Genomic DNA, 15,084 nt, shown 5'->3' with positions numbered 1-15,084 from the left:
ATGAACGAAGCCAGGATTGGGGAGGATTTCCACACTCCTCTGGCTGAGGCAAATGAATAGATCTGGCCTTGCTGGTGGTGCCCCATCTTGCCACTGTTGCTGTCTGCCTGCCTCTATAATGCCACCGCCACCATCATGCCACTGTTGCTACCTTCCAACCATCATGTTCCTTATGGCTGCTGCTGCCTCCATCATGCTACCACCACCATCATGACACTGCTGCGACCTGCCAATCATCATGTTCTGTTCAGCTACTGCTGCCTCCATCACCACTGGTGCCATCGTGCCATTGCTTCGGCCAGCCGACCATCATCTTCCGTAAGTCTGATGCCTCCATCGTGCTGCTGCCTGATTGCCAACATATGGCTGCTGCTGCCACCACTGCTGCCTTAGCTGCTAATCCCTTACTGCCAATGCTATTGGTCCCCGAAACCACTTTTTCATTTTTTATTGTTTATTATCCCATAACACTGTGTCTGTTTAACCACTTCCCGCAACTGTAACGCCGAAAGGCGTCATTGCGGCGGCTCCCCCAGGCTACGCTAACGCACACAGGCGCGCGCGTTCACAGGAACTGCAGGTAAGCGAGTGGATCTCCAGCCTGCCAGCGGCGATCGTTCGCTGGCAGGCTGGAGATGTGATTTTTTTTAACCCCTAACAGGTATATTAGACGCTGTTTTGATAACAGCGTCTAATATACCTGCTACCTGGTCCTTTGGTGGTCCCTTTTGTTTGGATCGACCACCAGAGGACACAGGCAGCTCAGTAAAGTAGCACCAAGCACCACACTACACTACACCCCCCCTGTCACTTATTAACCCATTATGAACCACTGATCACCCCTGATCACCCCATATAGACTCCCTGATCACCCCCCTGTCATTGATCACACCCCTGTAAGGCTCCATTCAGAGGTCCGTATGATTTTTACGGATCCACTGATACATGGATCGGATCTGCAAAACACATACGGACGTCTGAATGGAGCCTTACAGTGGGGTGATCAATGACGGGGGTGATCACCCCATATAGACCCCCCTGTCATTGATCACCCCCCTGTCATTGATCACCCCCCTGTCATTGATCACTCCCCTGTAAGGCTCCATTCAGACGTCCGTATGTTTTTTACGGATCCACGGATACATGGATCGGATGCGCAAAACACATACAGACATCTGAATGGAGCCTTACAGGGGGGTGATCACCCCATATAGACTCCCTGATCACCCCCCTGTCATTGATCACCCCCCTGTAAGGCTGCATTCAGATGTCCGTATGTTTTTTACGGATCCACCTATACATGGATCGGATCCGCAAAACACATAAGGACATCTGAATGGAGCCTTACAGGGGGGTGATCAATGACAGGGGGGTGATCACCACATATAGACTCCCTGATCACCCCCCTGTCATTGATCACCCCCCTGTAAGGCTGCATTCAGATGTCCGTATGTTTTTTACGGATCCACGGATACATGGATCGGATCCGCAAAACACATACAGACTAGTGATGAGCGGGAGGTGCCATATTCGATTTCGCGATATTTCGCGAATATTCGCATGAATATTCGTGTTATATTCGTCGAAATCGAATATTCGCAATTATTCCAATTATCGCGAAATTATTTTTTCGCATATTGCGAAAATTTATCTTGATAGTATAAGGCAACGTTCCTATGCTAATGACTATGGCTAGGCTAATATGTGTATTTTACGAAATTTCGTAATATTGCTCTAACTTCGTCTCTTAGAATATTACGAATATTCTAAAAGACGAAGTTAGAGCAATATTAAGAACATTTGCAAAAGTCGAAATTGCGATGCGAGTAATATAACACGAAATAGTCGCATGAAGATTTCAACTTAGCACTGCTATATTCCATATTCTAGCCTAATATGGAATATAGCTGTGCTAAGTTAGCACTGCTATATTCCATATTAGGCTAGAATATGGAATATAGCTGTGCTAAGTTGAAATCTTCATGCGACTATTTCGTGTTATATTACTCGCATCGCAATTTCGACTTTTGCAAATGTTCTTAATATTGCTCTAACTTCGTCTTTTAGAATATTCGTAATATTCTAAGAGACGAAGTTAGAGCAATATTACGAAATTTCGTATAATATACATAGATTGTATTTAAGCTAATATACTGCTATAGTAATAATTTTTAATAGTGTACATATTTTACAAAACTTAGGTTCAGAAGAGGCAAAAAAAAATTACAGGAAAAAAAAGGGATTATAGCACTATATTAGCTAAATTACAATCTATATGTGTATTTTACGAAATTTCTTAATATTGCTCTAACTTCGTCTTTTAGAATATTCGTAATATTCTAAGAGACGAAGTTAGAGCAATATTACGAAATTTCTAAAAGACGAAGTTAGAGCAATATTAAGAACATTTGAAAAAGTCGAAATTGCGATGCGAGTAATATAACACGAAATATTCGCATGAAGATTTCAACTTAGCACTGCTATACTCCATATTCTAGCCTAATATGGAATATAGCAGTGCTAACTTAGCACAGCTATATTCCATATTAGGCTAGAATATGGAGTATAGCAGTGCTAAGTTGAAATCTTCATGCGAAAATTTCGTGTTATATTACTCGCATCGCAATTGCGACTATTGCGAAATTTCGTAAAATACACATATAGATTAGATTGTAATTTAGCTAATATGGAATATAGCAGTAAGTTGAAAATGCCACTGACTGGAGCAGCCAGGAAGCCAGGAATCCAAAGGACAGGTAAGAACAATTTTAGGGAAGTGGGAAAGAAAAAAATATAATAAAAAAAAAAAGAAAAAAAACGAATATTCGATTTCGCGAATATATAGAACGATATTCTAAATATTCGCAAAATCTCGAAACTGCGATATTCGAGAAAAAAATTCGCAATTCGAATATTCGCGCTCAACACTAATACAGACATCTGAATGCAGCCTTACATTGGGGTGATCAATGACAGGGGGGTGATCACCCCATATAGACTCCCTGATCACCCCCCTGTCATTTTTCACCCCCCTGTCATTGATCACCCCACTGTAAGGCTGCATTTAGATGTCCGTATGTTTTTTACGGATCCACGGATACATGGATCGGATCCGCAAAACACATACAGACATCTGAATGCAGCCTTACAGGGGGGTGATCAATGACAGGGGGGTGATCACCCCATATAGACTCCCTGATCACCCCCCTGTCATTGATCACCCCCCTGTCATTGATCACCCCCCTGTAAGGCTGCATTCAGATGTCCGTATGTTTTTTACGGATCCACGGATACATGGATCGGATCCGCAAAACACATACAGACGTCTGAATGGAGCCTTACAGGGGGGTGATCACCCCATATAGACTCCCTGATCACCCCCCTGTCATTGATCACCCCCCTGTAAGGCTCCATTCAGATGTCCGTATGTTTTTTACGGATTCACGGATACATGGATCGGATCCGCAAAACACATACGGACATCTGAATTAGGCCTTATAGGGGGGTGATCAATGACAGGGGGGTGATCACCCCATATAGACTCCCTTATCACCCCCCTGTCATTGATCACCCCCCTGTCATTGATCACCCCCCTGTAAGGCTGCATTCAGATGTCCGTATGTTTTTTACGGATCCACCTATACATGGATCGGATCCGCAAAACACATACGGACATCTGAATGGAGCCTTATAGGGGGGTGATCAATGACAGGGGGGTGATCACCCCATATGGACTCCCTGATCACACGCCTGTCATTGATCACCCCCCTGTCATTAATCACCCCCCCTGTCATTGATCAGGCTCCATTCAGACATTTTTTTGGCCCAAGTTAGCGGAAATATATATTTTTTTTATTACAAAGTCTCATTGTCACGACCGCTATCCCAGCAGCAGTCGTGTCGCACCAGACGGAGGGGAAGGGGGACCCTTATCTACGGATGGGAAATAGAATGGCCACCCCTGAGTCACCCTAAGCTGGCACCTGTCTGCCCTGATGCCCTAGACGGGGTGTGAACCCGTGCGGCGAGCTGGATGCCTAAACCCTCAGTCGCCCTAGCACTGGACTGGGGAAAGGCCGATGGGAGCGCTAGTCACCATCACTCAAGTCTAGGAGAACAACAGGGGAAGACAACAACAAACAATCTACAGCAGATAGACTTATCCAGTCACGAGCTGAGAAGGCGATCCCAAACACGACAGTCCACGCCGGACAAGAGCTCCACAGCAACACCATCAATCGATCTCCTTCCAAGGTCAGAGTAGCACTGGAAGTAAGGACTATATCTGGCAATGACTGCAAGTGAAACTGAAACTAATATAGTAGCTGGGAGTGGCAGACAGGACTCACCTGAGAAGGATGCCTACAAACTCCCAGTCAGGACAAAAAGGTTCACAAGGCAAAACCCAGATGACATACCCTGAACCACGGAGCAAACTCACAAGCTATCGCGAGTAGCAAGTCGCTGCGACCTTCTCCTCCCAGACCTGTCTGGATCAGTCACAGTCGTGACAGTACCCCCCTTTCTACGAGGGGCCCCTGGACCCTCAAGACCAGGCCTCTCCGGATGGGAGCTATGAAAAGCCCGAATGAGTCTGTCCGCTTTTATCTCTGATGCTGGAACCCACATTCTCTCTTCGGAACCATAACCTTTCCAGTGCACCAGGTACTGAATAGAGCGGCGAACATATCGTGAATCAACAATCTTTTCTACCTGAAACTCAAGACTGCCATCAACAACCACCGGTGGAGGCGGTAGTGGCAATGGTTCAGGAGGTTCTACATATCTCTTAAGCAGAGATCTGTGGAAGACATTATGGATCCTTAGAGTCTGAGGTAGCTCCAGACGAAAAGCCACCGGGTTAATGATCTTAATTACCCTATAAGGACCAATAAATCTCGGACCCAATTTCCACGAGGGAACCTTCAACTTGATATTTCTGGTAGACAACCACACCAAGTCATTCACCCCAAGGTCCGGACCTTCAGAGCGCTTCCTATCAGCCGCACGTTTGTATCTACCACCAATTCTCTTCAAACTTTCTTGCACACTCTGCCACACTGAAGAAAGTGAAGACGCAAATCGTTCCTCCTCGGGAATCCCAGACGGCCCCCCATCACTAAACGTACAAAACTGAGGATGGAAACCATACGCACCAAAAAATGGTGACTTATCAGTGGATTCTTGACGACGATTATTAATGGCGAACTCAGCTAACGGTAAATAAGATGACCATTCCTCCTGATTTTCGGAAACAAAGCATCTCAAATATGTCTCTAGGTTTTGATTGGTACGTTCAGTCTGACCGTTGGACTGTGGATGGAAAGATGAAGAAAACGACAGATGAACCCCTAAACGAGAACAAAAAGCTTTCCAAAATTTAGAAACGAATTGGGTACCACGATCCGAAACAATATCGGAAGGGACCCCGTGAAGCTTCACGATGTGGTCAATAAAAACCTGAGCCAGTGTGTTAGCATTAGGCAATGCGGCAAGAGCAATAAAGTGCACCATTTTACTGAATCTGTCAACAACTACCAGAATAACAGTCTTCCCCGCTGATACTGGTAGATCCGTAATGAAATCCATTGACAGGTGCGTCCAAGGCCTGTTGGGGATGGCCAGAGGTAAAAGACGCCCTGCCGGACGAGTATGATCTACCTTAGAACGAGCACAGGTAGCACATGCAGACACAAAATTCAACACCTCCTGGCGCCATTTAGGCCACCAGAACCGACGAGACACTAACTCAGAGGTTGCCCTACTACCTGGGTGTCCTGCCAGTGTGGAGTTATGGTGTTCTTTTAGTATCTCCAGTCGTAAATTTTCTGGCACAAACAGTTTACCCGAGGGGCAGGAGGCCGGGGCGTCCCCCTGGGCTTCCAACACCCTCCCCTCCAAACCTGAGTGTAATGCAGAGACCACCACCCCCTTTTGCAAAATGGGCTCTGGTACCTCAACATCACCCCCTCCAGGAAAACTACGAGACAATGCATCCGCCTTAGTATTTTTTGCCCCCGGGCGATAGGTTATTACAAAATTAAACCTAGTAAAAAATAACGACCACCGAGCCTGTCTAGGGGTAAGACGTTTAGCAGACTCCAGATATAATAAGTTTTTGTGATCAGTAATCACCGTGACGGGATGAACCGCCCCCTCCAAAAAATGACGCCACTCCTCAAAGGTCAACTTAATAGCCAAAAGTTCCCTGTTGCCAATATCATAGTTCCTTTCTGCAGTAGACAATTTCTTCGAAAAGAAAGCACACGGACGCCATTCTCCAGGGGACGGGCCCTGAGATAGTACCGCTCCCACCCCCACCTCTGATGCGTCAACCTCTACAATAAAAGGAAGCGAGACATCTGGCTGTACGAGAATAGGGGCCGAGGTGAACCTCTCCTTCAGAGACGCAAAGGCAGTTTTGGCTGCATGTGACCATTTGGAAAAATCGGATCCCTTTCGGGTCATGTCCGTCAGTGGTTTGACCACCAAGGAATAGTTCTTTATAAACTTTCTATAAAAATTGGCAAACCCCAGGAAGCGTTGCAATGCCTTCAGGTTCTCAGGCAGATCCCAGTCTATAATCGCCCGGACTTTCTCTGGATCCATGCGGAAACCTGAATCTGACAACACATACCCCAGAAATGGCAGTTCTTTTACGGCGAACACACATTTTTCTAACTTAGCAAACAATTTGTTGGCCCTTAATATCTGCAGCACTTGTCTCACATGGATCTTATGTGTATCCAGATCTGCGGAATAGACCAGGATGTCATCAAGATATATCACAACAAATCTCCCGATAAGGTGACTAAAAATATCGTTGACAAAATGTTGGAATACCGCAGGCGCATTAGTAAGACCAAATGGCATGACCAGATTTTCATAATGCCCTTCCGGAGTATTAAAAGCCGTCTTCCACTCATCCCCCTCTTTGATGCGAACCAGGTTATAGGCTCCTCTGAGATCCATTTTGGAGAACCATTTAGCACCAGCAACCTGATTAAAGAGGTCGGGAATGAGAGGAAGAGGATAGGGATCTCGGATAGTTATCCGGTTTAATTCCCGGAAATCCAGGCAAGGACGTAGGCCCCCATCTTTCTTTTTAATGAAAAAGAACCCTGCAGCCACAGGTGAAGAAGAGGGTCTGATGTGTCCCTTAGCCAAACTCTCCGAAATATAATCTTTCATAGCCTTCCTCTCCGGGCCGGAAAGATTGTATAACCGGGTTTTAGGTAGTTTTGCCCCAGGTAATAGATTAATCGGGCAATCATATGGACGATGAGGTGGTAACCCCTGACAACCCTTCTCAGAGAACACATCCATAAAATCTGACAGAAAGGCAGGTAAAGATGTTACAGAGAGTGTAGAGCACCTACTACTCAAGCAGTTGTCCTTACAACGTTCACTCCACTCCACAATCTCCCCGGCCTGCCAATCCACCACTGGATTGTGAGTCACCAGCCAGGGAAGCCCCAATACTATAGGAGCCGGAAGACCGTCCAGGACATAACAAGAGATATGCTCTTTATGGAGGTCCCCTACCTGCAGATGGATATTATGGATGATCTGAGTTAACTCTCTCTGAGTAAGAGGGGAGGAGTCGATGGCAAAAACAGGAATAGTTCTGCATACCGGTTCCGGAGTAAAACCCAGAGCCTGAGCAAACCGTGAATCCACCAAGTTGACCCCCGCCCCACTGTCCAAAAAGACGGAACAGATCTCAGTTTTATTGCCCGCCTCAACGGTAGCGGACAACAAAAACTGAGACATGCGTATGGAGGAAACGAATACGCCCAGACTGTTCTCCTCCGCACAGTCTGGGGACTCTAGTTTTCCGGCGGCTCCTTTGTTTGTGGTCTCTTGGGTTCTGAGGGACAAACCTTTACAAAATGACCCCTCCCCCCACAACGAAAACAAACCTCTGACCTACGGCGGAATTTAGGAGGATTCACCCGTCTAGTGGCGCCCCCTATTTGCATTGGTTCGACTGGACCATAACAGACCGATCCCTGCCCTATAGAGGCCTCCGTAAAATTTAATAGTCTCTCCCTGAGTCGTCTGTCGATTCTTATGGACAGAGACATAGCAGCCTCTGTATATCGCCAGCGCATCTTTTAATTTTTCAGACAACCCCTGGCAGAACTGACTCCTAAGGGCCGAGTCGTTCCATAACGTATCAGTAGCCCACCTACGGAATTCGGAACAATATTGTTCAGCAGACCGGTTCTCTTGCCGAAGTCTACGCAGCTTAGACTCAGCCAGTGAGACCCTGTCCGGGTCATCATATACGAGACCCAGGGCTTCAAAAAACTCCTCCACTGATCGTAAGGCCGGAGAGTCTGATGGTAGGGAGAAAGCCCAAGCCTGCGGATCTCCTTGCAGGAGAGAAATTACAATGCACACCCATTGTTCCTCACCGCCGGAGGATCTAGGGCGTAACCTGAAGAACAACTTGCAAGCTTCTCTGAAGGTTACAAATTGGTCTCTCCCTCCTGAGAACCTATCAGGTAAAGCCACTTTTGGCTCAGGAGTACCTTGGTTTCCCGTAGCAACGGTGGAACCCAAGGATTGCTGCTGCAGCACTGTTGCTTTTAATCCTGCCACTTCAAGGGATAACCCCTGTAATTGTTTCGCCAAAACCGAAACCGGATCCATAGTGGAACAGACAAAATACAAAGCAAAACAGCAAGCAAAAAAGAAAAAAAAATGAAATGTCACTTTTATTTTTTTTTATTTTTTTTTTATTTTTTAAAAGGCCAGATATACTGTCACGACCGCTATCCCAGCAGCAGTCGTGTCGCACCAGACGGAGGGGAAGGGGGACCCTTATCTACGGATGGGAAATAGAATGGCCACCCCTGAGTCACCCTAAGCTGGCACCTGTCTGCCCTGATACCCTAGACGGGGTGTGAACCCGTGCGGCGAGCTGGATGCCTAAACCCTCAGTCGCCCTAACACTGGACTGGGGAAAGGCCGATGGGAGTGCTAGTCACCATCACTCAAGTCTAGGAGAACAACAGGGGAAGACAACAACAAACAATCTACAGCAGATAGACTTATCCAGTCACGAGCTGAGAAGGCGATCCCAAACACGACAGTCCACGCCGGACAAGAGCTCCACAGCAACACCATCAATCGATCTCCTTCCAAGGTCAGAGTAGCACTGGAAGTAAGGACTATATCTGGCAATGACTGCAAGTGAAACTGAAACTAATATAGTAGCTGGGAGTGGCAGACAGGACTCACCTGAGAAGGATGCCTACAAACTCCCAGTCAGGACAAAAAGGTTCACAAGGCAAAACCCAGATGACATACCCTGAACCACGGAGCAAACTCACAAGCTATCGCGAGTAGCAAGTCGCTGCGACCTTCTCCTCCCAGACCTGTCTGGATCAGTCACAGTCGTGACACTCATATGCCACTAACTTGTGTCAAAAAATAAAATCTCACATGAACTCACCATACCCCTCACGGAATCCAAATGCGTAAAAAAATTTTGACATTTATATTCCAGACTTCTTCTCACGCTTTAGGGCCCCTAGAATGCCAGGGCAGTATAAATACCCCACATGTGACCCCATTTCGGAAAGTAGACACCCCAAAGTATTCCGTGAGGGGCATATTGATTCCATGAAAGATTGAAATTTTTGTCCCAAGTTAGCGGAAAGGGAGACTTTGTGAGAAAAAAAAAATAAAATCAATTTCTGCTAACTTGTGCCAAAAAAAAAAAAATTCGATGAACTCGCCATGCTCCTCATTGAATACCTTGGGGTGTCTTCTTTCCAAAATGGGGTCACATGTGGGGTATTTATACTGCCCTGGCATTTTAGGGGTCCTAAAGCGTGAGAAGAAGTCTGGGATCCAAATGTCTAAAAATGCCCTCATAAAAGGAATGTGGGCCCCTTTGCGCATCTAGGCTGCAAAAAAGTGTCACACATCAGGTATAACTGTACTCAGGAGAAGTTGGGGAATGTGTTTTGGGGTGTCATTTTACATATACCCATGCTGGGTGAGATAAATATCTTGGTCAAATGCCAACTTTGTATAAAAAATGGGAAAAGTTGTCTTTTGCCGAGATATTTCTCTCACCCAGCATGAGTATATGTAAAAAGACACCCCAAAACACATTGCCAAACTTCTCCTGAATACGGCGATACCACATGTGTGACACTTTTTTGCAGCCTAGGTGGGCAAAGGGGCCCACATTCCAAAGAGCACCTTTCGGATTTCACCGGCCATTTTTTACAGATTTTGATTTCAAACTACTTCTCACGCATTCGGGCCCCTAAAATGCCAGGGCAGTATAACTACCCCACAAGTGACCCCATTTTGGAAATAAGACACCCCCAGGTATTTCGTGATGGGCATAGTGAGTTCATGGAAGTTTTTATTTTTTGTCACAAGTTAGTGGAATATGAGACTTTGTAAGAAAAGAAAAAAAAAAATCATCATTTTCCGCTAACTTGTGACAAAAAATAAAAAGTTCTATGAACTCACTATGCCCATCAGCGAATACCTTAGGGTGTCTACTTTCCGAAATGGGGTCATTTGTGGGGTGTTTGTACTGTCTGGGCATTGTAGAACCTCAGGAAACATGACAGGTGCTCAGAAAGTCAGAGCTGCTTCAAAAAGCGGAAATTCACATTTTTGTACCATAGTTTGTAAACGCTATAACTTTTACCCAAACCATTTTTTTTTTACCCAAACATTTTTTTTTTATCAAAGACATGTAGAACAATAAATTTAGAGAAAAATTTATATATGGATGTCGTTTTTTTTTGCTAAATTTTACAACTGAAAGTGAAAAATGTCATTTTTTTGCAAAAAAAATCGTTAAATTTCGATTAATAACAAAAAAAGTAAAAATGTCAGCAGCAATGAAATACCACCAAATGAAAGCTCTATTAGTGAGAAGAAAAGGAGGTAAAATTAATTTGGGTGGTAAGTTGCATGACCGAGCATTAAACCGCTAAAGTTGTGAAGTGCCGATTTGTAAAAAAGGGCCTGGTCACTAGGGGGGTATAAACCTGTGGTCCTTAAGTGGTTAAACATCATTTGCCCCCAATAATAGACAGTTTTTAGAAGGTTTGGAATATGAAAAAAGCATAACACACGTTATCACGCAGTGCATTTTTAAACACGCTGTATATTAAAGCTGTGAAACATGCATTTACCCATAGCTATGTATGTCAGTGTCACTCAAACATCATTTACTATTACGGTCATTGCAGTTAGGGAGGGGGAAAGGTTTAAAGAAAAAAAATCATGAAAAATAAATGAAAAGAGACAACTCATTTTCCCCATAATTCTGTGTCCTAGGAGGCTAGAGGGGGTTATATATCAACTTTCAGGGCAATTTGAACAACTTTGGTTCAGCCTGATTCGATTCAGGTCTGAACAGAACTTCAAAAACTCACAAAAGAAAATGTGTCCTAAACGGGTGGAAATGCTCAAAACCCAGACACTGTAGCGTGTCTATAACTGGGGGAGCAATTCCTCCGCATGCTGTCCGCAGGTAACGGCAATCCCCAGCAAAAAATGCGTACAATGGAGGATGCCGGGGCGGACCGCATGCACCACAAGGACAGATGTGCTGTGCTGTGTGTGCTTATGACCTTTTTCAAGTTATCCATCCATCATGATTGTACCTCATTGTGCATAAAGCAAGGTCCATAAAGGCATGGCCGGGTGAGTTTGGTGTGAAGAATTTGACTGGCCCTTGACCTCAGCCCCTGAAACACTTTTTGCATGAACTAAAATGGAGATTGTGACCAAGGTCTTCACAACCAACATCAGTGTCTGGCCTCAAAAATGCTCTTCAGGATGAATAGGCAAAAAGTCCACAAAAACCTTGTAAAAGAGTGAATAGTGTTTTAGCTGCAAAGTGGGGAGCCAACTCTGTATTAATGCTTATGGATTTAAGATGGGATGTCATAAAAGCTTCTGTAATGCTTATATGTGGCAATACTTTCATCCATATAGTTTATTTATACCACCACTACATGATGGATGGATAACTTGAAAAAGGTCATAAGCACACAGCATATCTTTCAGTGCAGATTCCGCAATGTGTTATTAATATATATATATACACACTCACCTAAAGAATTATTAGGAACACCTGTTCTATTTCTCATTAATACAATTATCTAGTCAACCAATCACATGGCAGTTGCTTCAATGCATTTAGGGGTGTGGTCCTGGTCAAGACAATCTACTGAACTCCAAACTGAATGTCAGAATGGGAAAGAAAGGTGATTTAAGCAATTTTGAGCGTAGCATCGTTGTTGGTGCCAGACGGGCCGGTCTGAGTATTTCACAATCTGCTTAGTTACTGGGATTTTCACGCACAATCATTTGTAGGGTTTACAAAGAATGGTGTGAAAAGCGAAAAATATCCAGTATGTGGCAGTCCTGTGGGCAAAAATGCCTTGTGGATGCTAGAGATAAGAGGAGAATGGGCCGACTGATTCAAGCTGATAGAAGAGCAACGTTGACTGAAATAACCACTCGTTACAACCGAGGTATGCAGCAAAGCATTTGTGAAGCCACAACACGCACAACCTTGAGGCGGATGGGCTACAACAGCAGAAGACCCCACCGGGTACCACTCATCTCCACTACAAATAGGAAAAAGAAGCTACAATTTGCACGAGCTCACCAAAATTGGACTGTTGAAGAATGGAAAAATGTTGCCTGGTCTGATGAGTCTCGATTTCTGTTGAGACATTCAAATGGTAGAGTCCGAATTTGGTGTAAACAAAATGAGAACATGTATCCATCCTCTGATGGTCCAGCAGGATAATGCACCATGTCACAAAGCTCAAATCATTTCAAATTGGTTTCTTCAACATGACAATGAGTTCACTGTACTAAAATGGCCCCCACAGTCACCAGATCTCAACCCAATAGAGCATCTTTGGGATGTGGTGGAACGGGAGCTTCGTGCCCTGGATGTGCATCCCTCAAATCTCCATCAACTGCAAGATGCTATCCTAGCAATATGGGCTAACATTTCTAAAGAATGCTATCAGCACCTTGTTGAATCAATGCCATGTAGAATTAAGGCAGTTCTGAAGGCAAAAGGGGGTCCAACACCGTATTAGTATGGTGTTCCTAATAATTCATTAGGTGAGTGTATATATATATATATATATATATACTATTTATATAAAAATACAGTACAACACCTATGAATATAGCTTAAAATAATATCTTAGCCACATTTATGTTTTTATTGCATGTATATTAGGAAACTGCATTAAAGAGGACCTTTCATGGGTCCAGACATTATAAACTAAGTATCAGGATACAATTTTTCCTGGGGGCCGTTATATTCGCCTGCTGTGGCTCCCATTGTATTATCCCGTCTGGTATGCTAATTAGTAGCATCGGAGCAATGAGGAGGAGACTGAGTCTTTCGCAGTGGGCGTCTCCTTCTCCCCTGGCTGTAGTAAGTTTATTTTTCTCCCTGGCTCTGACGCTCTCCTCTGCGATTGGACAGCGCTACAACAAGGGGAGAAGGAGACACCCACGGAGAAAGACTCAGTCTCCTCCTCATTGCTCCGATGCTATTAATTAGCATACTAGGCGGGATAATACAATGGGAGCCACAGCGGGCGAACGGAGTGGCGCCCAGGAAAAATAGTAAGTGCAGTTAGATCCCTGCATTATCCCCTACGTATCCTGATACTTAGTTTATAATGTCTGGACCCATGAAAGGTCCTCGTTTAAGAGTAATTCCTAATGTTATATATCCATACACTATGAATGTAGAGTAAGAAAAACAACACATGCATATGAGATGCTATCCTTTGCTGTCATTTCTTTCTTTTATATACTGCACCTTCAAGGAAATGTATCTTCTGCTCCTTATCTGTTACAAAATGCTTCTTAGCTGCTTCCACAACTTTTAGCAGGTCCATAATGGTGACTGTTGACTCCTTATATATAGATACAAGTTGTTTTGCAAGACTTCCTGTACATCCTATAAGAGAAAGGGGTATTTTTAAGTGCAAGTTGGGAACAATAACCAATATATATATATATATATATATATATATATATATTACTGTTTATAATAGCATTGCAGCTACTAGGATGTAGGTTCATGTTGAAAAGTGGAAGAAAAAATGGACAGCACTCCCCAGCAATACAGAACATTTTCTCGGTCCATAACTACTAGTGATGAGCGGCAGGGGTCATATTCGAATTCGCGATATTTCGCGAATATTATGTAGAATATTCGTCGAATATTAGCAAATTTGAAAAATCAAAATTTTTTTTTCTCGAAAAATCGGAAAGGTAATGATTGTGTAATATGCAAATTTTCGGAATTCAAATTTTCGTATTCGAATTTTTTATTGCAAATTTTTCAGCTTACAACTATTAGACAAAGAAGATTATAGCACTATATTAGCTAAATTGCTCTATATTCTTTTTTTTTGAATATTCTCTATATTGCTATAACTTAGTTTTTTCGAATATTCTAAAACAAGAATATATAGCAATATAGCGAATATTAAAAAACACTACTACTCCTAAAGTCAAGTATATTGCAGCCTTTTTATTGGCCCACAAGCTAGAAGCAGTGAGGGATCATGTGTACTGATAAAAAAAAAAAACTAATATTCGAATTTCCGAATATATATAACTATATTCGAAATATTATCGTATTTTCGAAGTACCTATATTCGTGATAAAAATTCAAAATTCGAATATTCGTGATCAAAACTAATAACTACCAGCATGCCTGGTACATTTTACCAGGACATATGCCATATGGGTATCTGCAATCATTGTTTTATTGTACACTGCTCAAAAAAATAAAGGGAACACAAAAATAACATCCTAGATCTGAGTTAATTAAATATTCTTCTGAAATACTTTCTTCTTTACATAGTTGAATGTGCTGACAACAAAATCACACAAAAATAAAAAGAAAGGAAATCAAATTTTTCAACCCATGGAGGTCTGGATTTGGAGTCACACTCAAAATTAAAGTGGAAAAACACACTACAGGCTGATCCAACTTTGATGTAATGTCCTTAAAACAAGTCAAAATGAGGCTCAGTAGTGTGT

The 15,084-nt window shown here is 43.5% G+C and overlaps 1 protein-coding gene across 1 annotated transcript in view; it reads right to left on the bottom strand.

Annotated features, from left to right (window-relative positions):
* The window catches only part of LOC120994867 (acetylserotonin O-methyltransferase-like), a 393,295-nt gene that overhangs the window by 162,599 nt on the left and 215,612 nt on the right, over positions 1-15,084 (bottom strand). The window contains exon 6 of the mRNA XM_040423734.1: positions 13,850-13,990. Within this exon, the coding sequence (XP_040279668.1) occupies positions 13,850-13,990 (141 nt within the window). The remainder of the gene's footprint in view (positions 1-13,849; positions 13,991-15,084) is intronic.

The sequence above is a fragment of the Bufo bufo genome, chromosome 3, assembly GCF_905171765.1.
Source record: "Bufo bufo chromosome 3, aBufBuf1.1, whole genome shotgun sequence".
Lineage (NCBI taxonomy): Eukaryota > Metazoa > Chordata > Amphibia > Anura > Bufonidae > Bufo > Bufo bufo.
Note: the sequence above shows the minus strand (reverse complement) of the source record. Positions and strands in the feature narration are given on the sequence as shown.